General features: G+C 55.6%; 1 protein-coding gene across 17 annotated transcripts in view; it reads right to left on the bottom strand.

The window, feature by feature from the left end:
• CACNA1C (calcium voltage-gated channel subunit alpha1 C) overlaps window positions 1–27,781 on the bottom strand; it is a 631,672-nt gene that overhangs the window by 38,442 nt on the left and 565,449 nt on the right. For 4 of the 17 annotated variants that reach the window (XM_062194587.1, XM_062194589.1, XM_062194585.1 and 1 more), the window contains 4 exons: window positions 16,036–16,119; window positions 15,349–15,432; window positions 3,415–3,447; window positions 170–298 (listed from right to left, as the gene is read on the bottom strand). In XM_062194587.1, the coding sequence (XP_062050571.1) occupies window positions 170–298; window positions 3,415–3,447; window positions 15,349–15,432; window positions 16,036–16,119 (330 nt within the window). The remainder of the gene's footprint in view (window positions 1–169; window positions 299–3,414; window positions 3,448–15,348; window positions 15,433–16,035; window positions 16,120–27,781) is intronic. The other 13 variants (XM_062194597.1, XM_062194591.1, XM_062194600.1 and 10 more) reach the window with 7 other exon arrangements.

The raw sequence follows: 27,781 nt of genomic DNA on the forward strand, positions 1-27,781 counted from the left end.
AAACTCCAGAGCTCCTCTGAGCCCCTTGTTGCAGAAAGCAAGGTGTTGCCACGTGGCTACGAGTGGCGCCATGAGGACGGCCCAGGGCCTGCAGCTCTCTGCTCCCGGGGCCGTTGCTCAGAGCGTGCCCCTGGCAGGCAGGCCGGGCGTGGGCAAGTGGCACAGCTACCTGGAAGGACTTGATGAAGGTCCACAGCAGCGTCCGGATGCCCTCCCCGCGGCTCAGCAGCTTGACCAGGCGCATGACCCGGAACAGGCGGAAGAAGGTGATAGAGATGCGGGAGTTCTCCTCTGCGTTCTGGAATCCATTGGCAACAGGTGCAGTTAACACAGCGAGGGGGCGGGGCAGGAGGGGCGGGCCCACTCCGAGACACGGCCCTTGGGTGGGGCAGGCGGGGCAGGGAGGGCTCAGCTGCACGAGACTCCTTGGCTCCTGTCTGCAGCCTCAGAGGCCCAGACGACCACCTTGGCCGGGTGGACAGGCCAGTGCAGCATAGTCTCTGCAGAGCCAGTCTGTGCCCAGGCCCCCGTGCTCACAGCCCTGGCTTTCCTGTCACCCTCTTCCCTTTCATCCCTGGTTCTGGGTTCCCTGGAAGGGGCCCGGGAAATTCCATCAGGAACTTCCAGATGCTGTAGAATCTCTGAGGCCCAGAATCTGCGTGGTGCCAAGGGAGCACCCCGGCCTGGCCCATCTGGTTTGGCTGAGGGTCCTGCACTCGAGGAGGACTGGGCTCTGCCAGGAGGCAGGCAGTGGGGATGATCACTTCTGGGGGGCCTGGTGTGCGGCGGGCTGCCCGCTGAAGTGTCCTCACTCCCCGGCTGCTCGGAGCTCCAGCCTTCTCTGGGGTCAGGAGGGGCGGGGAGTGGCTTGGGGCTGGGTAGAGGCCTGGTCTTCAGCCCTTGCCTTTCTCCTGGGCTCCTGCCCTTCTATCATCCTGCAGGCTGCACAGGACCCTGCAGGGCTGGGGCAGAGGGCAGGGGGAGGAAGGGAGGCAGTCCCTCCGAAAGGGTGCAGGGGTGCAGCTCAGAGCGCATCGTCTTCTCCCTCAGTGGAGTCCTGAAGGCACTAAGGCCGAGGCAAGAGGAAGTGGGACTGTAAGGTGCCAGCTGCCCTGGATCTGCTGGCCAAAAACTCACCCTCGGTGGTTGGACCTGAAGGAGCCTGGGGGCTTGGGCACTGGCCTGATCAGGGCTCTGGGGCAGGACTGGCCACGCTGTCAAACTCTGCCTCCAGACCTGAGCGCACCATGGATTGACCCCCACCTCCACCCCTGTCCACACCGGCCGGCCAGGCAGAAACCCGTGATGGAGCCACTGGTCCTTTCCCTGGAGCTAGTGCAGCTCACCCAGCCCTGCTGGCACCCACCGGGAGAGAATGGACCCTTGGAGGTGCCCCTGCCTGTTCCCACCCTGTGCTTCCCACATTATTGGAAGCATTCTGGCCCTCTTGCGTCTCACTTCCCTTTTCCTCTTGCTTTAGTTTTCATTACTTTTAGGTCCACCCTTTCCTCCCTGACAATAGCCACACCTTGGCTGCACCCTGAAAACCCCACTGAGCACTAAAATACTGGAGGCCAGATCCTATGGGCCTTTGCACCCTGTCCTGGCCACCTGTTGTCACTGTCACTGACACAGCTGCACAGCCTCTGAGGCCACTCCTCTCTCCTGTTCAGGGCAGGGGCCCACGAGGGAGGCCGGAAAATTCAGAGGCAGCTCTCCTAGGTCGGCAGGGCTGGAGGCCACCAGGGAAGCCAGGCCAGGGCCCTTGCCTGGTGTTCCAAGAGAAGAGTCAAACCCTTTATTTATTGGGGTGCTTTGAAACATCCACAGAAATGTGAGGCTGAAAGTTCATTTTGGTGCAATTTTGAAATTGATGCCCATTTTTTTCATAATGCAACTTCCCATGAGCTTAGGTGAAGGCCCTCGTATTTCAAAACCCGAGCGGGCTCCTGTCCCCTGCAAGACAGGGCCAGAGAGAGCTGCAGGTGTTTGGGGATGGCCAGCTGGGCTGCCACGGGGACTGCAGAGGGAGCAGGCAACGGCCCTTGCTCTGTCCCGGGGCCCGAGCCTGCCTGTGTATTTTGAGGTCTCCGAGCAAAGTGCCTTCTCTCCGTATTTCTATCACCTGCGGCAGGTGACTTCTGCACGAAATTCTGTCTTCTCCCCTTAACAGGAGCCTGTGTCCCCCTACAAGAGCATATGGAGAAGGCTCAGGGTGTTGGAACGCAGGTGTCAGTTCCACCACGGTCAAGAAAGGATCTGACGGAAAAGAACAGGCTTCAGCGGGCAACTTCAGCATGGGAGTCATGAGTTTGAGTCCAGGGCACCACTGAGACCTTTGGATTTGCGGAGTTAGAAGTCACCATGGACAAAAGCCTGGCTTGCAGTGAGAGCGCCACTCTGCTACTCCGAGCTCCCCAGTGGCTGCAGCTCCTGACACTGCCCCAGAAGGAGCACAGCCAGCTCGCCATTCGATGGACAGGCAGGTTCCTCTCATCAGCCCAAGGACACGCGGGTCCCCAGGGCGGCCCCTGTGCACCGGGTTGAGTAGCCATGGGGCAGCTTTCCCAGCAGCCTTTTGGCCTGCCTAGGAGGGGCTGCACTGGGGCATACCACGCACTCACCGAATCACACCTCTCGGGTGCTGACCTTTGGGGCTTGGGGAAGCGACTCCCTGGTCCTTCTAAAGGCCCGATGGGAAATGTGTGATGGTAGCTGCTTTGGAGGAGGCTGCTCCAAGGAGACTTCAAGGTCACCTGAGGGGCAACTCTGTCACTGGAGCCAGAGTGCATCCTGGGCTCCGACATCAGGAGTGGTCCAGTCGACTGAGTGTGTTTCTGTGCTTCCTGCCTGCTGCACAACACTGGGCACAGCCCAACTGGAATGAACTTAGAATTTTAAAAAACGCGAGCAGTAACATGGCTGGGGTGACTGAAACTTTCCTGGTGGCCGTCACCGCAGGGCACCTGGGAGGTTGCTGGTCTCAGACGCTGATTAACAGGAAGCTACCGTCTGTCCACCTCCTGGCTAGGTGGTCTCTTTTTCCTCCTCTTCCCTACCAAGGCTCTCCTGGGTGCCCTCTGCAAACCTCCCACATCAGATGAAGACTGGAGAAAGAGGCTTTGGGATGTTTAACAGGAAATGGCCCTCGGGTCCAATTCTCTCCCAGTGGCTCATTAGCTAGTCACAGAGACACCTCCCCAAGGGAGCTGGGAGGGTTCAAAGACAACCAAGACACGAACAGCATTTTCACAGCTCACACAAGACAGGCAGGCAAGGCACACGACAGCCATGGTGGCTACATGCATTGGGAGCCAGGCTGGGCTCCAAGAGTCTCTGAGGCTGGGGTGGGTAAGAGTGGGGGTGTTCGGGGGCCACGGAAGCTGGGAGCATGGTCTGGAGGGTCGGTCTTACCATAGAGGGAGAGCATTGGGTATGTTCAGCTGGCTTTAAAGAAAGGCAGACAGAGATAAGCTGTAATGAGTCCCGATGAAGACACCCAGCACTCTAGGTGTCGCTAACACAGGAGTAACACAGTGGCAGGAGAGGGCCAGAGGAACAAGTGACAGGACACAGAAGCATGGGCCTGGCAGGGACGTCACCACAGCTGGGGCTCTGTGTCACCAGGCCTCACAGCCAGCTTTCTCCTACCTGTGGGCATCTCTGGAGATGAATTAAGTCACTCGCCCCTGTTACAGACGAGCATCCAAGGTCTTCCAGGGTTTGTGGTTGGAGGTGTTGCTCCCTAGTTAGTCACATGTTCTACGATGACCTTGGAGGGTTTATGCTCCCTGCACTTGACCTTACCCCAAGCAGTGCCAGCTGAAAGATGAAGACCCTGCTGACGCCAAGGACCACCTCTGCCCACACGCAGCCACACAAAGGAACTCAAGGGTGGCGGCCCTCAGGTTCAGGGCAGACTGAAGTCTCCTGGTCACAGAGAACCCAAAGAAGCAGCTTCCAATGTCCTCCTTAGCAGGGTCTGGATCTTAAAGCTTAGGCCTAGAGGGTAGATGGTCTCGCTTGGCTCCTAGTTAACAGGTATATACAGTCTTGGCCACTGGCATGAACTAGTGAATGTGTGATGACTTTTTTTATTTTAAACCTGGAAGCCCTGCACACAGTTTGGGGTATGGTTATCAACACTCCAAGAAGCTGTTGTCATGGGTCTGAGTGCTGACCTCACTTGGGGGCAGGAGCTAAGGGCACAGGCCTCAGGTGGGTATCCTGGCCAACCCTCTCACCAGTCCCTTGAGCCTGTATCTGGAAGATGCCCTAATTGTTGGGGGCCCAGCACATGGAGCACAGCCCCTGGCTCATCTTGACCCTCTGAGCTGTTAGGAACTTGCTTGCACCCTCCACCTCCAAACAGCTGCTCTTGTTTCTCTAGGTCACAACCAAGGAAACTGAGTGATGGATTTCGGAAGGAAGAAAATGTACATAACTAGACTTGTGCTTGCAGCCCGAACAGGCTTCTCAGCAAACTTTTTGTTTCCCAAAGCTGTTTGGGGCCCTGTTTTGGAAATGGTGGCTCAGAGTGAGGTGAGGGAACGGCAGAGAGGGTCACTCCTCTTGTCACGTACAGAATACCCGCTAGACCAGCTGCACAGGCCTGCAGGGCGGCGGCCGCTCGCATCTGGCTCGGGGCTGAGGCTGAACACAGAAACAGACACACATGGACACACATGCACACACGCACACGGGAAGCATCTTGTCAAAGCACTGAACCCCCTTTTCCGCGGTTGGGTGACAGTCGCCCCATGGTCTCCTCTGGCTCCTTCCTGTCCCTCGGGCTGATGCAGAGTCTGTGCTCCTCTGTCAGTGGCTAAGCAGCTCTGTCACTCAAGCTTCAGGTGGTGGCTGAGGCAGGGTTGCTGGTACTACGCCAGTGCCTGGGTATTAGGCACAGATCCATCCTGAAAGCCATCACAGCCACCCCTGATTTCTAAGACTCCCGGGCACATGCCATCCTGAATCAGACAGACTGGGGCCAATCAGAGCACCCACTCGGCTCACCCGGCCCAACTGAAAACGGGAACACTTTCATTTTACTTCTGCAGAACATTGCGTTTGGGATTTTTAACAAGTTCTCTTCACATTTCCCTTGTTGCTTTTTAATATCTCGTGGCTCCCATTTAAGATCTCATCAATTTAAATCATATATTATGTGAAGATTTAGTTTTCAGTCTGTTCTAATCCTCTTGGTTGCATTTTGTTATTCCAGTAATATGTATTTACTTAATGATTCTTTGGTAAGTCCCTGTAACAGGAGACAAGAGGCCAGGAGGGTAGTGGAGAGGAGGGAAGGGGGCTCTCTGGGATCCCTAGTGGGTTCCCAGCCCAGGCATCAACCACTCCTCGAGGAGCCTCGCTTGGGGAGAACTCAGAGATGCCCAGATGAACTTGCCCTTGGGCCTTAAGCCATGCTGTTTAGGACACACGTTCCATTTTCTAGTGGGATATGTTTTCAAGACTACGGTCTTAAAAATAAAAACATTCATAACCAAGCCAGAGAGCATTCACTGAGGGATTTCTAGCTGGGGACAACAGAGAGAAACCCATGACACAGACCTTGCCCTGTGAGAACCCCGGCTCTGCTGATGCACTACAGACCTGGAGGGCCTCTACTGGGTGACCCGGCTGCAGGTGCGGACTGCCCTGGGAGGACCCACGGTGCCTCAAGCTGAGCGATCAGCCAGGGCCGCAACTGTGTGTGTGCGCCACTCTCCATGAATGCCGAGTACAGGGCCTTGGGAGGCCACGCACCAGCTGTTGTGCGTTTGGACTAAAATTCAGAGTGAATTAGTAGCCTGGAGCGCTTGTGGCACCAAGCTCAGACTCTTTCTTAGATTTGCTCCTAGGGGCCTTGAGTTGACAGCTTCTTCCTCCCTGGACTTTGTGGGGGTAGAAGGAGTGGTAAGAGTCCCTGAAGACTAAAGCCCCATGAACCTGGGGGTCCTCCCTGCATTCAGAGAGCCCCACCTCTAAGGGCGGCAACAGAGCTGCTTGCCCAGTTGGAACATTCTGGATGCTTTACAAATGCTCTTCCCCCTGATGCTAGCACGGAGTAAAGTTCTGAGCAGCCAATTGTTTCAAATAAAACTGGGAACAAGTCAGAGAATTCACTCGGCTGTGTGCCCTAAGGGGCTGGCAGTTTTTGAGGATGTCATGCTATTGAGGCAATTAATTTGTTCGTGCAATTGGCATACACTGAAATAAAGCTCCTGTTCCACGTCTGAGGCGGGGGTCAGGTGTAGTCAGAGTCCTGGCCATGGCTCTAGACAACAGGCACAACCAGCCACCTCACTTCAACGTATCTGTGCAGACTTCCTTGGTTTGGTGTGACTGGCGCTGGTGCCAGGAAAAGTACTAGGCAGCCAGTGAGAGATCATCTCTGCACAATGGTCTTTCTGAATTAAGTTCAGGGTCAGAGCCATGGCTTCCGGCGTGCACTCACTGTGACTTTTCACTGAGGTCCTAGCTCTAGAGCACCCGCAGGTGCTGAGGGATGAGCTCAGGGAGTTCCAGAGGCTGGCAGGGAGTGGGGTGGGGTGGGTGGGTGGTTTTCCCAAGAGCATGGCTTCAGAATCCCTGGCATGTGTTTCCCAGCTGTGAGATTACACTGTTGCTCTGGAGAACCGAAATGTCGCTGAGAGATGGCTCTTGACCATACGCAAACGTCCTGTTCAAAAATGATTCTTTTTACCCAGTACGCCCAGGAGGTAAGGTGACTAGGAATTCAGGGGCTGGGTGGAGACGGTTGGGCTGGCATACACAGCCGCATAGTCTTCCAGGTGATTCTCTGGGGACAAGGTGGCCAGAGCGTGTTCTGAAGGGACCACAGGCCCTGACGGCACTTCCCTTGCCCTGTTGACCTTGGGAGGAAGGTGACCCAGCTTACTGCAAGGGAGGGCTGCTCCCAGCGCTCCAGAGGACGGCTGTCCAGACCCAATGGCTGCCAGTGCGATTCCATGGGTCCCTGAAGCCGGGATCAAAGCAGTGTCATGGGAGCAGGTGGGACTCCAACTGGCTGCCCTGCTACGGAGCCCTTGTTTTTTTTGTCTAGAACTTGAGGCATTGTGTCTGATACAGAGTACCTTCCGAACTCCCAGGAGGTTCGGCCCAGCCGGCTCCCCTCGCATCCCAACCAAGATGCCCTCCTCTGCCCTCACTGTCTCTTCTCTCATCCCAGTTTCCTCTGGGAGACAGGGCACCCGGTCCTGTCGGGAGAGTGTCATGTGGGGGGACGGGGGTGGGGCCGGGGCCGGGGAAGACTGAGGGACTGTGCCCTGCTGGTGAGACCCAGCGTTCCTCTAGGTTGGGAGGACAGTCATCAGGCTGTCTAGGTAGCTGGAGAGAACTGGGGGTGACACTGCCTCCCCCCCAGGGGCCATCAGGGTAGGCTAAGTGTGTGTGTGTGTGTGTGTACGCACGCTGAGCGAGTGCAGGAACTCCAGTGTGGCCGTGTCTCTGTGGAGGAGTCGGGAGACACTGGGTCTCAGAGACAGCAGCAGGAAAAGGAATCTCAGGACAGCCAAAGGCAAACAGGTTTCCAACAACAAGCCTCCTAAGGTTGAACAAGGAGCCCCCTTGCCAAGAGAGAAGCTCTATGAGCAAGCGCACTTCACCTAGGATACGCAGAGCCTGGGGTACAATGGCCTTCAGGTGGGAGGGCCGATGGGGGCAGCCTGAGCAGTGAGGAGCCAGCTGGAAGCGGAATTCGCAGTACAGTGCTGGTGTGGAGACGGAACTGGGTGGGTGCAGGGGCGTGCTCCGCAGAGGGAGTCCGGCTGAAAGCCAGGATGGGACAGGATGGGGAACCGGAGGGTGAGGCAGACAGCCGGGAGGTGAGCAGCTGCCTCTCACTGGCCCTCCTCAAATTCCAGCTGGAAGGGGACACGCCCATTCTGGCATTGCCCCTTTAGAACTCCCCTGGAGGGGGTCTTTAGCTTCAAGGTGACTCAGAGGCACAGGTCATGGCAGTTGCTGGCTCCTGGCTCTCCCTTGCTCCTCCTGTCTTTTGTACTGAACAATGCAAGGCTGACCACTGTGACCAGCTTGTATCACGGGCAGCACAGCGGCCAGCTCCTGTGGCTGGAATCGGCTTAAGCCTCAGGAGTCATTGTGTTATTCACCTGCAACCTGATGGCTCCCAGGTGCTATCACCTGCTAGAAGTGCACTAAACAGGGTCGATTACAAAACCTCCAGGGTGTTCCTATCTGCCCCTGGGAAGAACAGCTGCTAGCCAGTCATTCAGACACACAAAAGAACAACAACAAAAGCCCCACAAAGAATGAATGAGTGAGATCAGCTTGTTAGCAGTGCTAGCAATAGCAAAGAATTCCAAACTGAGAGAGAGAGAGAGAGAGAGAGAGAGAGAGATCAGAAGGATAGATAAGACGGCAAATAGAACTAGTGCAGGCAGGGACAGAGACCCAAAATGGAAAGAGACAGCTAATGAACAGACACAAGTGAGTCTCAGGGCAGGAGCACTACACAGGACAGGGAAAGGAAGGCGACAGAAGCCGCCCTACTTTTGCAGGCACCGTGGGCCTTCCTGAACCTGTCCACGGCACAGCTCTCCTGCTCACTCCCAGCTCATGGAATCTGCTAGGTCCTTTTGCTGTCTGGAAACCACCAGCAGCGCCTGCTGAGCTGTAAAGGCTGAGTTGCAGACACCAGCCTGGCACAAGCAAGCCACACCGCCTTGAGGACAACCCAGGCGGCATGTCGTGATGAGTCCTTTTCACTCGCTTTTATAGGAAAGGAGGGAGTTGGATGTGAGTCTCAAAGATGAGCCTAAGGGAAGACAACAGAGGGAAACACAGGTGAAGTGGTGCTGGTCAGAAGATGGAGGGCAGGGGAGCCTGGGCTCGCTGCAGCTGTGTCAGGACACTCGGGCGATCGACTACAATGGAACTAAGAACCAGAATACGAGATAGCCGGGAAGAAGGGTTCCCATGGATCTTTGGGCCCAATTCTGCAGCTCACGGCTCAAGGCCATGACTTGGGAAAACTGTCCCAGGCCACTGTATCAGGCCTGGCTCTCTTCCCTCCACCCTGTCTGGCCTCGGCTCCCAGGGTAAGCCTAGCTCTGGAGACCCCTCCCGAGGGTCAGATGTGAGTCTGCCTTCTGGGATTGAGCGTGCTTCTGCTTTATTTCTAAACAGAACAGAAAACTGCCCTTACAGAAGGATGGGAAGGCTGCAGAGTGGGAAGACACCAAAACAAAAACTCCTTCCCCACGCAGGTGTCCCACGGCTGACGTCTGACCCCAGACACTGATGTGTTACCTTTAGAGCACACACTGCCTTCTCTTCTTTAAAGGTAAAGTTATTTCTTGGAGGGGTAGCTCGGTGTGAAGTGGTGTGTTGGAATCTCTTCCTTTTGAAATCAAACCCCTTGGTGGCATTTGCTGTGTTGGAGGGGTTAAGGATGGTGTTGAAAGTGGGAAGCAGCTGGAATGGGGTTTTGAGGGCGACAGAGGAGGGATCTAATAATGGACAAGGGAGGTGAGGGCAGAGGTCAAGGGTGAACTCCACCCCACCCATCTGCCCTGAGACCAGCAACCTTGACCCCATCTATCTACCCCGGAACTATCTCAGGCCATGCCGACCACTGCCATCCACGCAGTGTCGGGCAATAGCAACATAGGAGCCCCCGACTACACACATGGGTGTGGGAGTCCGGGCCTCGGTTCTGGGCCGACCCTGCCATAGAAAAGCTGGAGATACCAGCAAGTCACTTTTTCTGCCCCCGGCCCTCTGTGCCTCAGCTGTAAGCAGATCCCGAGGCTCTGGCACACAGTAGGCGATCAACACACATTTCAGGGACGGATGCTCTGCAGTTGTGTCCACCCTCGCATTCTGGGACAAATCTGCTCTCTGACCGCATTTTCCCAGCTTCCTCCCTCAGCACACCTCAAGTCCCTTCTCTGCTGGGGCAGGGGCAGGGACAGGGGCAGGGGCAGGGAGGGGCGGATGGAGCCACGGGAGCAGACTGAGAAGCAACCAGGCCTGCTGCCCTGTGTGAGGGGTATGGCTTGAGGATAGGAGCCGGGTGGGGGCTCTGACTCAGCCCCGAGGGGTGGCTGTGTAGCAAGCAGCTCTCCATGACTCAGGGCCTGGATGCCAGGGTAGGAGCCAGACTTGCTTCATCATTTCCATGGGTAGCCAGGGAGGGACACTCACTGGGAGCGGTGCCTGTCGGTGGAAGGCTCCAGGCCTGGGGGGGGAGGCAGATTCGTGCTCAGCCCCCGGATATGTCTGTTCCCTGGCATGCGGCTGACCCCAGGCCACCCGTGCCTTATTCCTCTCTCCTATGCTTCCCTCCCACTCCTCGCCTTCTCTTTGTCAAGCTGCAGATGTCCGCTGGGCAAGGGGAGTGCGTGCTGCCTGGTGCTTCCTTTGCTGCTCTCTGCCTGGGCATTCCGAGGGCACTGTGGCCTCCCTTGCTCCACCCCAGCAGCTCAAACAGGCACCAAGAAGCTCAGTTAAGCAGCTCTGGCCCAGGTCACTTGCTGGGAGGGCACTGGATATGACCTCTGAGCATCGAGGGCCTCCAGTCCCCATCCCTTGGCAATGCCATGTGGAGCCCAGATTGGCCCAGTGGGTCCGCAAGGGGCAATTCTCCCGCACATGTGGATTTGAGCCCCAGGTCTGCCAGAGCTTCCATTTCCTCATATGGAGACTAAGTCCTAGCAGAGTTCAGGAAGCTCATCATGGGTACCTTGTCCTTGGCATGGTGCCTGATACATACTCTAATCAGACAGCAGTTGTCTCTCTCTCTTACTGAGAGAGAGAGAGAGAGAGAGAGAGAGAGAGAGAGAGAGAGACGCTCCCTCTGCTGCAATGACTGGGGCTGGGCTGGGCCGGAAACCCAACTACTTGGGCCATCACGTGCTACCCCAGGGTATGCGCTGGTAGAGCCTGAACCAGGACTCACACCCAGACACTCAGGCATGGGACACATTGGGCCACTCGTCGTTAGAATGCCTTCCTGTTTTTCCTCTCCTCGTTTTCTTTTTCCTCCTCCTCTCTGCCCCTCCTTGCTCCTAATCAATAAGGTCACGGTCAGTGCCACCATTACTTAGCTTTGTTTTCCAGCTCTAGTCACTGTGGTGGACCAGACACTTTGTGCCTAAGGAAGTCCCTCAGTTTTCCTCCTCTGGGCCTGGCCCAGAGGTGCCCTTCCCCCACATGATCTCTGTGCCCACCCTTCTTCCCCAAGATCTCTCTCCTGCACCTTCCCTTGGGAGCATCCCCAGGTGAGCCGCACGGAAACCATGTGAGCTGATGCCCACAGGCCCTGGGAGCTTTCTGAGGAGAAGCCAGCAAGGCAATGAGGGGACAGTGAAGCACCTGTCTCCAGCCATCTGAAAACGCCCAGCTTAGGATCCTGGAGTGCCATCTCCACCCCATCCCCCAACCCCCATGTTTGTCCAAAGAGCTGGAGGCCCAGAGCATGGGCTTAACTGTCCCCTGTTACCTGTGCTTCTAGGGCCAGAGCCACAGGCATAAGCAAAGCTTCTCAATTCTCAGCGTGAGACTCTCTCTAGGTCTACCAACGCAAGGACCCAGGCCTCTGAGCACCTTCTACTTTTCAAAATACTTTAAACTCCAGAATGAGAAAGAAGAGTGTTAGCACCCACATGGATTCGGACTTGGGATGACACTAGGAGGCAGTTTGGAAGCCACAGTGGCTTTCAGATACAACCCCGGTCTTCTTTCTAAAATGGAGGATTTCAGACCCAAGACCGGAAGCTCCTCTGAGCCACATGAGCTGCACTCTGACCTCACAGGGCACACAGAGCGGGGCAATCCCGATTTGGAACAAGGCAGCTTAGAGCGGAGGTCCAAGGAGCTTAGTGCTGGGTCCTGGCCATTGAGGCAGAATTCAGACTAACTAGACAAGGTGGGGCCACAGGGGCCCCTCCTGTAATGCTGGGCAGCTCTTCAGAGGCATCTGCAGAGACAGCAGCAGCTTCCACACGTGGTGGCTCTGGGTACCACAGGGTGTCCCCTGTTCATGCTGAGGCCCCTGCCTGTGACCTCTTGGCTCTTTTCTCCCGTGGCACTCCCCTCTGGCATCACTGCTCTGAATGCCACCACGTGTGGGTGAAGCTGCACCCGCACCACAGATCTGCGTGGCCAGGCGTCCGCCTCGTGTCTCCGCTCCGGAGCTGAATGGACATGGCCAGGCCAAGCTCCAGACACGCACTGCTCCTACCAAGTCCATCCTGCCACTGCCCAGCCCGGGGGCCTCTCCTCCCACACCCACTAGGAGGGCAGGGGGCTCAGACCCTCCAAGGGTGGGTGGAGCAATGACTTCTTTCTTAGAAGATGAAATTTTAAGAAAGCCAACCCCAAGCCCTACAGTTATTTGAAATATAACTCACAGGAAGCAAAGCTTGAATAATCTCTGGTAGATGGGAATAGGCCAGAGAGGGACCTGTGGGGTTCATACCCTTATTACAGAGCACCAGACCAGGAATTAAAGAGACAGAGTTGCCTCTGGCCCAGGGCAAGGTGAGCTGGCCACCCCAGGGACACCTGGACCCAGCTCTGGGCAGGAGGAGGGGTAACACTCTCTCCATCAGCAGTCCTAACATATGCAAATGGGGGATGAAATTTCCTGCCTGCCAGGTTCACAGTTAACAGTTAAGTGAGGCAAGTGGAAAAGTGAATTTTAAGTAGAAAACCATGATGCTAGGGTGGGCGTTTGGCAGAGTTGAAGTCAGCTCTGTGGACACCAACAGCCCACACTGAAGTGCCTGGGTTTGAATTTCGGCTCTGCTGTCCATTGCAACCTCCTGCTAATGCAGGCCCCGGGAAGCTGCAGGTGATGCCCCAAGCGCTTGGGTCTCCCCACTCATGTCGGAGACCTGGCCCGAGGTCTGGGCTCCTGACTTTGGCCTGCCCCAACCCTGGCTCTTGCCAGCATTTGAGGAGTGAACCAGTGGATAAGAGAGAGCTCTCTGTCTATATATCTCTCTGTCTCCATCTCTCTGTTTTACAAATAAAAAATGTTAAAAATATATAGATACATAAGGATCTGCTTGACAATTTCAGTCTTCCTTCTTGTCCTACACCCACTCCACCCCTCTCTCCTCCAGCTGCTTTTTCGGTAAAACCTTCTATATTCTAGGAATTTTTTGTTCTTTCTAATTTTGCTATTACACATGCAAATCCTTTGAGAGGAAATCACAGGTGGACAGCTATAGGCCATGCCAACAGTGAGAAGGGCCTGCCAGGAGCCCCTGGGGTTGAGATGGGTTCTCTGCCACCTGGAGTGCTGGCTGCTGTCCCCTTCCTATACCTTCCTGCTGTGGTGCTGTGTCCTTCTGCACAGGTGTTCACATGGATCTGCACTACTTTCTGCCAAAAAGAGACCCTCTGGGGCCGGTGCTGTGGTGTGGTAGGTTAAGCTTCTGCCTGCATTGCCGCATCCATATGGGTACCAGCTGGTGTCCCAGATGCTCCTCTTTTGATCCAGCTCTCTGCTATGGCCTGGGAAAGCAGCGGAACCCACGTAGGAGACCTGGAAGAAGCTCCTGCCTCCTGGCTTCAGATGGGCCCGGTTTTGGGCAGGCAGCCATTTGGGGAGTGAACCAGCAGATGGAAGACCTCTCTGTCTCTCCCTCTCTATGTCTATAACTCTGCCCCTCAAATAAATAAATATTTTTAAAAATAATATTAGTAAAAGGAGACTCTCTGAGAGCAGAGCCCCACTGTTATTTCTTCCCTGTTTTTGAACACCCCAGCACCCCCTGTGCAGATCGCTGCCTGGCACCAGCTCTGAGCACAGCAACTCTGGCCTTTAAACTCCCAGGCTTGTCCAGCCTGCAAAACCGGGAGTCCCCTAAGCAGGGGCAGGGGTCTAGGTCAAGGGAGACTCAGAACATCAGCAAGAAGACTAACTTTGCTTAATGATTTGAGAACTTACCAGAAGTCAAGGGAGAGGGTACACATGTACACACACACATACACAACTAAGACAATGTTCGGAGACAGGGGGCAGTGGAGCTGGAGCTGCAGGATGAGCAGGGAGGGGATGTATGGAAAGTGCGTCCACCTCCTCCCAAGGCGCACCTGCTGTGAGGGGAGCACGCAGGACTTCTAGGCTGATAACAGGTCAGTTCAACTAACTGGGAGCATCAGAGCGACACTGGGGGGACGTGGGGGTGGCCCCTGGGACACTTTCCAACATCTTAGATTAAAACTCTCAAGTATCTTCTCTGAGCTGTTACTCAATGGTTCAGTGCATCAAACGTTTATGCAAACATTACCAAGTTTCTCTTCATTAAGGAAAAATCATGACAAACAAATTAAACAACACATGGTTAAGACTAACCGCAGGAGGGCTTGCCTATAGATAGAGAGAGAAGATTTAAACATGCCAGGTAACAAAAAGACATGTGCAGGAACTGCTAGGAACTGTATCGGAGGACGCAACTCTCGGGAGGAGGAGGTGGCCAGAGGCCTGGGGCACGGGGCTGTCAGGTCAGGGAGTCAGGAGTGGGGCTGTGAGCAGTCAGGGAGTGGAATCGGTGGAGAGGGACCAGGCGGGTGCAAGGGAGCCAGTTTCCACAGCCTCTGGGAGGCAAGGCCCACCGATAGATCCCCCAACCTCGGCTCTTTTGCCATTCCAGAGAGGAGGGGCACAAGCAAGGGGATGAGCACAAGTGGCCCTGCCATCCTCTCCCAAAGGAGCCTGGAGGGGCCAGGCCGCCTGCACGGGCTGCTGATGCCAAGCTGAAACACAGCCTGCTCAAGGTGAGGATGATGGAGTTGTCTTTGGGCGAGGGAGGCCTAAGGCTGACGATACAGGCAAAGTCCTAGCCTTAATTCAGGTGTTCTGTTTGCGGGAGAGCCTTTTCAGGATGTGGCGGGGATGAGAAGTGGGGGGGGAGGCAGTGGTCCGCAGGTGCAGGTAGGGGCTGGCAGAGGTCTGAGTCCCTGCCCCAGCAGCTGCCTAGCAATGATAAACACCCCAGGGTTTTCTCACTCCGTGGCTCACACAGCTGCATCCTCCCATACAGTGTGACTCATGCCAGGCCGATTGTAAGGGGAGAGAAAAAGATGCAGCAATCAAAACGCAAAAGGAAACGGGAAGCCCTGACGCGTTCCAAAAGTTTTAAAAAAAAAAATTTAAAAAACAAAAGTTAAAATAAAGCAACCAGAAAAAAATCCTCTGAACCAGTTTGAACAAATTTTTTTTAAAAAAAAGAAATAAAAATAATGAAGTGCGGAGGAGAAAATATAATATGAAGGGTAAAAAATAAAGCGGGGAGAGACAAATGAGTGTTAGAGCGAGCACGGCCAGTTAGGTGCACGCCGTGTACTTACGTGTACCTCGGTGATCGCTATATCAACAATGCTACCCACAACAATCAAGGCGTCAAATGTATTCCATGCATCACAGAAATAGTGCTGCATGGGGCAGAGAAGCCGAAGAGAGAGAGGAGAGAGAGAGAGGAGAGGGGGAAAAAAAACAAACAAAAAAAACCAACAACAAAGGAGAAAAACAAAACAAAAGGGGAGAGGGGAAAATGAAAAAAAGAAAGCATGAAAAAAGGGAGAGAAGAGAAAAAAAAATGAGAAAAGAAAGAGGTTACGTGGGCATATTAAATCATCTCTTACCACTGTACAGTTCTGGCGGCTCAAACCTGGGTAACCTGCTTTTCACGGAGTGGAGAGGGCTGACAAAAGCTGGGTTAGTTCAGACGTGACGCGGGCCTGTGGCCGCCGGGGCAGGGAGCCGGGCGGCGCCTCCCTGGGCACAGCTCCGCGCTAGGCCAGGCCCGGCCGGGCAGAGCTGGGACCGGTGGGAAAAAGGAGGAGCGGCTCCCACTTTTCCCCCACAGCACGACGGCAGGTTCAGTAAAAAGCATGACTGGAGGCGGGTCAGAGCAGGAAATTAAAAAAAAATAAATCATAGCACGAGGGAGGAAAGTGAGAGCCAGAGAGAGACAGAGGCAGAGGAGGAGGAGGAGGGAGGGGGAGGTTTCCTGGGGAGGGCAGAGTAATACTCACATTAGTCTCACTGAGAATGACGTCAATTATGCTGCCAATTACGATGAGGAAGTCAAAAACATTCCAGGGATCACTAAAGTAACCCTACATAAGGGAGGGGCAGGCAGGATGGGGATTAAAAAGGAATATTAGACAGACAAGAACAGAGCAACATCACCATCAGAATCACTGTCCAGGCACCTCAGCGCGGCTGCTCCAGGTCCGAGCGTCCTCCCTGCGGCCCGGGGCCCAGCGGGAGCGCAGGCGGCATCCGGCCCGGCCCTCCTGTCCTGCACTGCCTTGCTCACAGACCCAGCCCGCCTCACGGCTCCTACACAGAGGCCCTCTCCTCCTCCCAGCCTGGGCAGGGCAGGGCAGGGCAGGGCGAGGCTCTCCTCACAGCCCACGCCCAGCATCTCCTGCACCCCCTGTTCTCTTCCATCAGAGGGCCTGTCTGCAGGGAGGGGACACGGGAATGGGACCCCTTAGAAGGGTACCGGCTGTGGGCCTATGAGTGGTGCTGGGACCAGAATCTCAGCACGGAGGCCAGGAGGACGGCCAGGTCATCTGGGCACACAGGTGCTCATGGAGAGCTCAGAAATATCAAACGGGCCAGGTCACAGAACCACTGCCTCCCACGAGCCAGCCAGGGCACCCCTCCATTTGCCCTGGACACGCCCAGTGTCTCAGGGGGCACTGCTGCCTGGCAAAGGCCTTGCTGAGAGCAGACAGGGTCGAGGTCAGTCTCACGGTCTGGCAATGACTTAGATGGCTCCAGACAGAGCCAGGGGGCGTCTCCCAGAATTACCGCACTGATGTCGGTCACACTGGGATGTAAACACCACCCACAGGAAGAGACGTTCCCAAGCCTTTCCCGAAGACAGGCTTGACAGGGGTGGGCTGGGGACCGGGCTTGGGGACCCTGGCTTCTTAGAAAGGTGACACAGCCACGGTGCTGGCAAGGGGTGAGGTGGGAGCATTCTGACCCAGAAGGGCACGTGTCCTATCTCTACCCCTTTATCCTACAGGCGTGGATTTTGTTTTGCACTGTATTTGGAGGCGGGAGGAGACACATGTTCAGTGAAAGACTTTGTTGAGCTAGCTGGGCAACAGGACAACCAATGACAAGGCTGTCCCAGGCGCCGTGGAGTTCTGCGTGGGCAGAGTCCTCACCAAAAGCAGGCGGATTTCGCGGGTCTGGACCTTTCGCCTCCCTGGGAGCTGTGGGGCCTGGGGAGCAATGCTGTGAGACCCAGGGGGCAGGCAGCACAGCGCAGGAAAGCCCAGGGCCAGGACCGATTCCCTGAAGGCCGGGGGGAGGGAGTGATGTCCTCTTCAAGAAAGGACGTTTGCTCCTTTAGCTTTTTCAAGGAATGTTCTGCAAAGGGGACCAGGCAGAGCTGGCCACAGTGGTGGAGCAGACCAGCCTTTTCCTGTCCTCTGAGGCTGAAGGGTGCTCTGAGAAGTTCCCAGATCTCGCCCCGGCGCTCTGGAAGGCTGCCAACACTCCCTGTCCAGATTGCTAGTCACAGGAGCCAAGCCTCTGTGTTCTTCCCTCCCTCCTGCCTCTCGCCAGCACACTGAACTTCCCACTTCCCAGCCATGCCCTCTTTCCAGCCCTGGGGCTGGTATGCTTAGGGTGGGAGGTCAGGTCCCAGGGAAAGGGGCCTCTCTGTTCCCAGGCATTTCTGCCAGAAGCAAACAAACGGCAGCACGGAGACCCTGGTTGGCCAGGGCGTGGGTTAGGTGAGGGTCAGCCTGAATCCTGGCTTTCTAGTTGGCTTCCCAGAGTATTTTTCTGAATAACCCAGAGCCTTTGAGGCAGAGAAAGAGAGACAGAGAGAGAGGAAGAGGGAGAGAGAGAGAGAGAGAGAGAGAGAGAGAGAGAGAGAGAGAGAGAAAGAGAGAGAGAAAGAAAGAAATTCCCCTCTGCCTCTGTCCAAATGGAATCACACACATTCCGGGCAGCACAAGCCATCCCCTCCCAGACAGCACTCCCAGAGCCAAAGGAGAACCCTGACTCTGGGGGAGAAAAGACCCCCAGACGAACTAGACACATAGGTGTGCGTCAGAAGATCCAATTTCGGAAGGCACAGGGGGCTATCTCTAGACAAGAATGCCTTCTTGGAGGGTACAGCCATTCCAGGAAGGGAGGCAGGGGAAAGAGGTCAGGGAAGAGAAGGGACAGACACAGGAACAGGAACGAGAGCAGGTTCCGGAAGGCCCAGCATCCACCTAGAAAACGTGGTGATGGAACATTACTCGGGGGTGAGGGCAGGACAGGCATGGGAAGGTGGGAGTCCCAGTGCTCAAGAAATGCGGGTGAGTTGGGGTCTTTTCATCCACCAGAGACCTGAAACAAAAGCAGTGAGTTGGCCTTGGGCTGCAACACCTCTGAGAGAGGAGAAAGGGAAGGAAGAAAGGCAGAGGGCAGAGCAAAGCTCCGTGTTGAAAACCAGATGGACACGCACAGGTTAGCCCACCCCAGCGCAGGGGAAAGGTGGGACACGGAGGGGAGCCTGCCAGCCTCCTGGTCCTGCATCCCCGGCTGCCCTTTCTCTGGGACGTCTTGTGCCTGAACAGGCGCTCAGTGCCTCCTCGACCACGGGCCTGCGTGGCATTGGCCGGGCTCCGTGGGGATAAACGCCTCGGGCATCACCAGCTGTACTGCTGGAGACTCTGGGTCGACGTCTCTGTTCTGAGTCAAGCAGCGGTTCTCCACCAGCTGCAGCAAACAGAGCAGCTCTCCTGTTGCCAAGGGGCTCCCTGTGAAGCCACCCTGAGTGAAACTCAGGCACAGCCGACCCTCAGCGGGGAGGGAGCAGGTGTAGGAGAGCAGGCAGGGTCCCCTCAGGAGGCGGCTTCTCCCCCTGACCCATCCACCCGCCCTCCCACCCCTCCGCCCCACTGAGCCCACCAGTCTTCCAAGCCAGACCACGAAGACAGCATCAGCTGCAGCTTTCTGGTCTGTTCCCTTCGTCCCACTCCCCTCCCCGTTTTCAACAGCCCCTTCCTGCCTCCTGTTCCACACTTCTGCCCAGAGCGAAGCCTTGCCCAAGGGAGACACCAGGCTGAATCCCTGAGTGGCTGGGGCTTGGGAGGGGTATGCCTCCTCTACACTCTCTCGAGTGACAGGCCTTGGTGTCTGTCTTTCTCACACCCCTATCTGTTTTATCCACCCCTTGATTTGTGGGAACCAATGGAAATTGGGGCCTGCGGGTGTCATAGGGAAGGGAGGGAGGGAAAAAGTCATAGGCTCTTTTCCTTCTGGCCTCAGTGTGACCTGGAACCGGGTTATCCTTGTCGTTCTGTCTTCCCCTGATGGCTGGGTCCCAGACGGCTGGGAAGCCAGGGCTGGGGAAAAGGTTTTCCTGGCTCTCCTTTACATGGCAAACCACACCTCTTGACGTCCACCTGCTCACAGCCCGAAAAGGGATGGTGTCTGCATGGCTGGAAGCCTCGCCTTGTCCTCCCCAAGCCCCACAGAGGTCTCCTGAGCATCCAGGGCCATGTCCTGCTCTGCAGGTGCTGATGCCCTTGGCCAGGGTCCCTCCTCCTGGTGCTGCTCCCACAGCCTTGGGCTGGGCACACACACTCCAGAGGAGGCACCAAGTCAAACTCAGGAAGGAACCCCGGCTGCAAAAGCAGCTCTGGAGGCCTCACACATGCGTGGGATTTTGGAATTGTCTTCTCTTTGGGGTCACCTGTGCCCTGACTCAGCTGCATCGTCAGAGACTCAGAGGTGAAGGGTGGCGCAGCGGCTACCGGCCTGGTCTCGGAGGCGGACACAGCTCAGATCCTGCCTCTGGATGAACTCGAGCAAATGACCTGGTCTCTCCGCGCCCTGATTTCTTCACTTGGAAAAAGGGATAAGTCAAAGGGGTAAGGCACGTATTAAATGAGATTAGGTGCAAAGCACCTAGCACTGTGCTGATGTGAAGGACACTCTGCATAGCACTAACCACAGTTGTTCTGAAGCCGAGTCCATCTGCCCCCTTCGTCATCAAGTCAGATTCACAGGCTGCGTTTTGGGTGTGGGACTGAACAGAGGGAAAAAGTCTAGGTGTGTGGAAGGCTAGCTTGAGCTCTCCTTTGTCTCTAAGGCCTTGTCTGCCCTCCCTCCGAGTGATGAACATTGAGACTCCCAGGAATGAAGTCTGCTGGCACTGCCCGAGGTTGGCGACACGGGCAGGTGAGCTCTTGTTACACCTGCTGGGTTTCTGAACAGCCCTGTCCCCACCAGGGAAGACACAGCCACAGGCTGTGGAAGAAGAGGCTGGGCTGCCGGAGCGCTCGTTTCCTGTCTCTGATGTCCAAGAGCAGGGCATGCCTAGCCCTGGAATTCTAGAGCTGTTGGCTCCTTCTCTGCCTGCCCAGAGGTCTCTTCCCTCAGCAATACAAGTAGTAAGAGGAATTCACGAGACAAGGCACACATTTCTCATCTGCACCCTTGGTGGCGCTGTTGAAGTTGAGGGGGAAATGGTATTTTGCTGCCATTCCCTGCTCTTTCTGTCCCCAGTTCCATCTTGCCTACTCTCATCACCTGCCTCATACGGCCCTGCCAAAGCAAAGGCGCATAGGACAGGAGACCAGGTCATGTGGCCTGCCCCTGCTGGGGAAGCTGCCTGCTGGGGGCACCTGCCCCGGACCCCTCCCTCCTGGGGCCACAGGGAGCCCCGAGTGTGCTAAGGCAGCCCTAGGGGAGAGCTGAGTGGAGACAGAGAGGGAAAGGTTGAAGGAGAGACAGGAGAGGAGGGAAGGCTGGGTGCACAAAGGGAGGCAGCCCCAAGCACCCAGAGCTGTGGGCAGGGAGTGGGGGCAGAGGAGGTAGCCAAGGCCCCCCTGGGGGGTGGAGTCTAAGATGGGAGGGGCGGGGTACAGATGGCTTAGAGAGGCCGTGCCCAGTTCCGGGAAACACTGATCTTTCCTGGGTCCCAGGGAGAGCAGCTGGGCCTGGCAGCAGTGGCAGCGGCAGCAGACCAGGCTGGCATGTGTCAGTGACGGGTTGATCCCTGGAGTATGGTGGGACGCAAATGGAAAGCGACAGCAAGCAGAGGTAACGTGAACTGTGTGACACAGGACGTCAGTTAACATCTCGGCAGTCATGGAGTTGAGTGCCTCTAACAGAGAAAGCAGCGCCCAGCCTGTCCTGTGCTGGGGTCACGCAGAAGCACCTGCGGACAGACAGGGCACAGGCAGCTGAGCCCCCATCGGGGGCAGCATGCTCCTGGATGCCACCTGCTCTGGTTTTACTTTGGAACGGAGCACTTTCCTCTCCAGGGAAGTCTCAAAGGCCTTTATGCACGTGCTCACTCCCTCGTTTACTTACCAACTCATCCTGAGCACACAGAGGTGCTCAGAACAAGCCGGACCTCCCGACAGAGCAGGGAGTTCTGTGCAAAGCTCTTCTTGGGGCCATCAGGAACTTCGGGGAGTTTCCCACCTGCCCGTGCCGTACAAACGAGCAAGTTCTCCAAGAGCCTCTTCCAGGGCAGGGGTGTTGGACGGATGCATCCTAGCAGCTGGATGAGGTAGGGCGACCCAGTGTCGGATGCAGGCAGCTTGCAGGTCAAGGGCACATCACCACAGGCTCTTTGGAGGAGGGGCGGCATCTTTGGGAGTGAGGGGACAAGCAGCAGTCCCATGCTTTGCTGTGATAAGCTTGGACCCGTGGCAGCCTGCCCTGAATCCTTTCATAGTTCAACTCAGCTGAACTAGGCCTTGGTTAGAGCATTCCAGACGCACACCAGCCAGGTCCCTTCCTGCTTAATGCCCTCACAGCTCCCACAGTGCAGCCAGGACTCACTGCTCAGCAAAGGGGTGGGTCTGGTCCTGCTGAAAGGAATGAGCCCACCCTTTGCCTTCACTCGCAGAGATGAGCCGCCAGTTTTGTGCGCAGGGGACCTAACCCCTCCATGCCTCAGCTTCCTGACCTGCAAAATGGGAGTGATCCTACCCCGTGCCCTTCAGGGCTTTATCAGGAGCTCGTGAATTCCCACAGGGCCTGGTGCAGAGAGTGCACCTGCGCAGAGGGCTGTCAGAGCTGTCACTGTTGGCTCTCGCAGAAGCTTGGTTCTCTCAGCCTTGCTGTGGCACTGCCTGCTGCCTCTCACATCATGGAAAGCCCTTCCTGCCCCCGAAACAGGTGGAGCTCACGCGGCAGCCCGTGGGCAGGCCGGAATCCCTCTTCCCTGTGTTCCTACGGCCTTCCCAGGGGCAGGGCTGGAGCTGGGCACCGCAGGGCACTCTCCCACTGGGCTTTTCTAACAGTCTGAATGGTTTTCCACATTAAACAATTACATGTAATAGCTAACACTGCCCTTCCGGCATGAAGGCTTTGTGGAAGTCCTGTAATTACTTTTTAGCATTCACAGTAACCTGACAGTGCTCAAACCCAGGCAGGAAGGCAAGTTGTCACAATGTTGCTCCGAATATGCAAATTCCAGTCCGAGCTGCGGGGGTGTGGGGGCTCCCCACCAGCCCATGTGTGCCTGCCTGTTCTCAGTAGCCTGTGGGCACTCCGTAAATAAACAATAATCAGGGTAATGCCGACTTGCAAGGCAGGCAGCCAGAAGCAGGCACATGACCTACACCTCTCACGGCCTAAGCCTCTTCATCCTGTCCTGCTCTCAGAGGCTGGGGTGCGGAAGGAGGTGCCACAATCCATCCCCAGCTGCCTGCCTCCCTTTCCCTTCTCTATGCCTTAAAATTAACAAAGGAAATTATTTATTTGAGAGACAGTGAGGCAAGGATGACGGAGGGAGGGAGGGAAGGAGGGAGGGAGAGAAAGAGAGAATCCAAATGTCTGCAATAGCCGGGGCTGGGCTAGGAAGGGAAGAACTCAATCCAGGTCTCCCACAGGGTTCCAGGAACTCAGCTACTTGAGCCATCCAACACCTGTTGCCTCCCAGGGTCTGCATGATTAGGGTGCTGGACTTAGGATGGAGCTGGGACTGGAACCCATGCATGTGGATATGGGATACAGGCATCCCAGCCAGTGGCTTAACTGTTAGGCCAAATGCCTACCCTACTGTGCTTTTTAATGAGGTTCTGGGCCTATGGATTCTGTTGATGGCAGGAGGTGCTGTAGATAAGAAAATTTCAACTACAACCCCCAAAGGAGTTGAATGAAGTCCCTCTTCAGCTGGAGGCAGGGTTCCTAATGGTGACAGTTAGGAAACTGGAGGTCATCACAGGGGATCCAGCAGGCAACGCTGGCCTTCATATTGGGTGGGGGTGGGGGTGGGGGTGTGCATGCTCAGTGTCCTGCAACGAGTGGGGCAGCTCTGCCCAAGGAGGAAGTGTGGCAGATGTTCAAGGGGCGGTGATGAATGCAAGTAAGGCCCGCCAGGTGTGACCAGGTCTTATTCTCAGGTCTCAGGTCTTCTCTCATTATCCTCTACTTTGTTGTGTATGGAATGGATTCTTGCTTCTACTAAGCACAAACTTTCCTCACTGCATTGTAGTAAAGGAATTATATATTTTTGGCATTATATGTATACATGTGAATTGCATCTGCTTCCCATGGATTTTATTTAAGGAAAATTAAGGAGGTCTTCCTAAGTATTTATCACATAAAGGGTCTGGGGTTTAGAAGGGACTGAGTACTGCTGGCCTTAAAGAATACCTCTAAGTTTCCACACAATTTTTAAAAGAAAATATGCTTGATCGGTGAAAATTCCAGATCAGTGAGGAAATACTGAGTCCCACAAAGCAAGCTGTGTTGTCCGGTGGTCTTGTCTGTGCTAAACCTTGGCAGCTGGCCAGCCCTGGAGGAGGACCTGGAATTGGCTTCCACTGCATATGACCCACCAAAGGCCCCCGGTGACCGGCACCTCCCAGATGCTTTGCCAGGGCACACGGGATAATCCTTCCCTGGGCAGGACACAACACAGCCCCTCCCCACAAAAACTGGATGTCAGTTTCACCTCCTGGGATCACAGGGCTGCCTCTGCAGAGTTCCAAAACTGTTTTCTGTTGGCTGTTAACCGGCTTATGAAAGACCAGTTATATAAACTCAAAGATGAGGGTTCCCTCCTCCAGGAAGCCTGCAAGCACTGACTTCCAGAGCTGACTGAGGCAATCCCAGAGAGCACTCCACATCACAGGTGCTGAGGTCTGCACTAAGAAACCCACCTCATCCCGCTCGACCCAGGGTTTCCCGAGCAGAGAGGACCCTGCTCTAGCTCCTGCGGGGCACCACCCCGGAGGATGGCCATGTGGGCATCAGGGGCCGCTGTCTCTGCTTCCCTCCCCAGCGGCCAGCAGGGGTCACCACTGAGACTGGGACGAGAACTGAAGGGATCTCCTCCCCGGATGCTGGTGCTGGGGCCCCCTCCATGGCAGCCGGGCACACTGCACGGGCCAGCTCTGGTTCTGTCTTGTGGAGGTGACATGCACAGGGCACCACACAGGTGCAAGGTGCTCCTGTGTGCTAGCACTTGGAAGGACGGAAGGATGCATCAGAGACCATCCCGTCCTGCTGGAAGGAAAAGGGCCAGGATAGAGTGCAGGCACTCTGGGAGTTGAGAGCAGTGGAGACCACGCCGGGCTGGGACAATCTGGGAGGCCACTCTCGGAGGATCTCACATTGCAGCTGGGCCTGGGAGGAGGCACAGGTTTTTATGACCTACCACGGGGAAAACGGTCAAGAGCGAGGGCTCCATCTGAATGCAGCCCAGGGCATGGGAGCCTGAGGAGGGGATGAGGGTTGGAAAGCAGGACCGGGGCACACCCAGGACTTGCATCGGGAGCTGCTCAGGGCTAATCAGAGCCGGGAAGAGTCACAGGAAGCTGACACTGCTGCACGGAGGACAGACAATGAAGCTGTGGGCAGAGGGGATGGACGTGAAAGGAGGGGCGGGGGAGATGATGGGAAGTGAGGGCCAACTCTGGAAGGTGACCTGCTCATGACCACCATTCTTCAGCCCGAATCCTAAATCCGTGGCTCACTAGGCTGCTGTTGCCCTCTTCTTCCGTCACCACGATAAGACTTGTGTGAAACCTCCCCACAGAGCAGGACTGGATGCAGCAGGGAGTGGCAGGGCCCCGCACTCCCGAGAAGCTCTCGAGGCACTTCCCAGTACCTGGAATGCCTACCTCATGGTGCAGATGCCTTCCTCAGAAGGGATTACAGGAGCTGTGCATTTGGGGGCCTACTTGTGGCGCAGCGGGCTAAGCTGCCACTTGCAATTCGGGCATCCGTATCAGAGCCCTGGGTCTCATCCTGGCTGCTTTGCTTCTGATCCAGCTCCCTGCTAATGCACCTGGGACAGCAGCAGAGAATGACCCAAGTGCTTGGGGCCCTGCCCCCAACGTGGGAGACCCCAATGAAGTTCTGGGCTCCTGGCTTGGGCCTGGCCCTGCTCCAGCCATTGTGGTCATTTGGGGAATAAAGCAATGGATAGCAGTGTGCTCTCTCTCTCTCTCTCTCTCCCTTTCAAATAAATAATTAAATGATTGAGAGAGGGAGGGAGAAAGAGAGTTCTGTGCATTTCTTGCTGGTGGCCAGAGTTGTCCCCCCGAGCTCAGTTGTTGAGCCCTAATGATCTGTTCTGAGCCCCCCATAAAGTCCATGGGGAGACAGGGAGCTGAGCCAGCCAGACTTCTGAGCCCTGGGCTGACCTAGTGACTGTACAGACAGAGCAGTGAGGCAGTGGTGGGGAAGATGGGATTGGGAGAGAAGAAGATGGTGAAGGAATGAAGATGATGTGTGATGGGCACCAGTCCAAGACCTGGCTGCTCCTCTTCCAGCTCTCTGCTATGGCCTGGGAAAGCAGTAGAAAATGGCCCAAGTCCTTGGGCCCCTGTACCCACTTGGGAGACCTGGAAGAAGCTCCTGGTTCCTGGCTTCGGATTGGCACTGCTCCAGCCGTTGTGGCATCTGGGGAGTGAACCAGCGGATGGAAGACCTCTCTCTCTGACTCTCTCTCTCTCTCTCTCTCTGCCTCTGCCTCTCTGTAACTCTGTCTTTCAAATAAATAAAATAAATCTTAAAAAAATAAAAGATGATATGTGAGAACACCTACCCCTGGCTAAAGCACCAGCCTGGGCGGGGGTATTACTCTCCCTTTACCTAGTATATTTGCACCAAAGACACTCTTAGCAAAAGGGAGGCGCAGTACAGAAGGTCTGTCTTGGGAACCCCACGTAGGGAACCATGAGGCCCCTCAATTCCATCCTTCACAGCTGGAAAGGGAGAGGACCCTGGTGCTTTGCACACGCCCAGCAAGCTCTGAGGAGCCCCTGCCTTGGCTTCCTCCTGGGCGAGGATTTCTTTTCCAGTGGAAAGGGGAGCATCCTAGGAGCCTCTGAGATGCTCACCCAGGAGGGCACAGATGAGGGGGAGCTGCATGTGTAGGAGCCTCCCACCCTCTGAACAGCAGAGGCATTCTGGCCTCCCTCTGTCCTTCCCTGGTGTCTGGAAGGCCTGGGGGGACGCTACTTTGTATCTGGCTTCACTCCTTCCTGGACTCATCCTCAGAAGCAGGATCTCCTTCTTTGCCCTTCCCTGTCAACTTCCTGGTTCTCGGCCTTTGGACCGCTTCTCAGGCCCCCTCCAGTTTCCTTCCTTTTCTGCATTTCTCCCACTTCTTCTCCCAGGGCACAGAGACTTCTGGAAGGTTGCTATCTTCAGAGGAAAGTCTATGGTGTGACTTCCAAACTATGCCCTGACTCCCATAATATGTGCAGGTACTTCAAAAAGTTTATGGGAAAACTGGATAAAAAATGTGGGGGTAGGTGTTTGGTTTAGTCGTTAAGAAGCCCATGTTCCACATCAGGGCTTGGATTTGATACCTGCCTCACTCCTGACTCCAGCTTCCTGCCAATGGAGACCCTGAGAGGTAGCCGTGGTAGCTCAATTGTATTCTGCCACCAGCATGGGAGACCTGGTTTGAATTCCTGGCTCTTATTATCACCTAGTCCGGTCCTAGTAATTGCAGGCATGTGGGGACTGGACCAGCAGATGGGAGCTCTGTCGGTCTCTGATAATGCAATTTCCTGAACTCCAGCCTAGACTACCTGCTTGAATTTCAGATTTTAACAGCTCATATGATGTTTTTATTTAAGCAAAATTTTAAAAGCTTTATTCAATTATTTGAAAGGCAGAGTTAGAGAGAGAGAGAGAGGGAGAGAAGAAGGGAGGGAGGGAGAGACAGAGGAGGGAGGGAAAGATATCTTCCATTTGCTGATTCACCCTCTAAATGGCCATAATAGTTGGGACTGGTCCAGGCCAAAGGCAAGACTCCATCTGGGTCTCCCACATAGGTGCAGGGCCCAAGTGCTTGGGCCATCCTCTGCTGCCTTTCTTTCTTTTTTTTTTTTTTTTGACAGGCAGAGTGGACAGTGAGAGAGAGACAGAGAGAAAGGTCTTCCTTTTTGCCGTTGGTTCAACCTCCAATGGCCGCCGCGGTAGCGCGCTGCGGCCGGCGCACCACGCTGATCCAATGGCAGGAGCCAGGTGCTTCTCCTGGTCTCCCATGGGGTGCAGGGCCCAAGGACTTGGGCCATCCTCCACTGCACTCCCTGGCCACAGCAGAGAGCTGGCCTGGAAGAGGGGCAACTGGGACAGGATCGGTGCCCCAACCGGGACTAGAACCCGGTGTGCCGGCGCCGCAAGGCGGAGGATTAGCCTAGTGAGCTGCGGCGCCGGCCTCTGCTGCCTTTCTAAGTGCATTCGCAGGGAGCTGGATTGGAAGTGGAGCACTCTGGACTCAAATCAGCATACAGATAACAGATGCCAGTGTCACAACCAGTGGTTTAATCC

This window comes from Lepus europaeus, chromosome 6 (assembly GCF_033115175.1).
Source record: "Lepus europaeus isolate LE1 chromosome 6, mLepTim1.pri, whole genome shotgun sequence".
In the NCBI taxonomy this organism is placed as follows: Eukaryota; Metazoa; Chordata; class Mammalia; order Lagomorpha; family Leporidae; genus Lepus; species Lepus europaeus.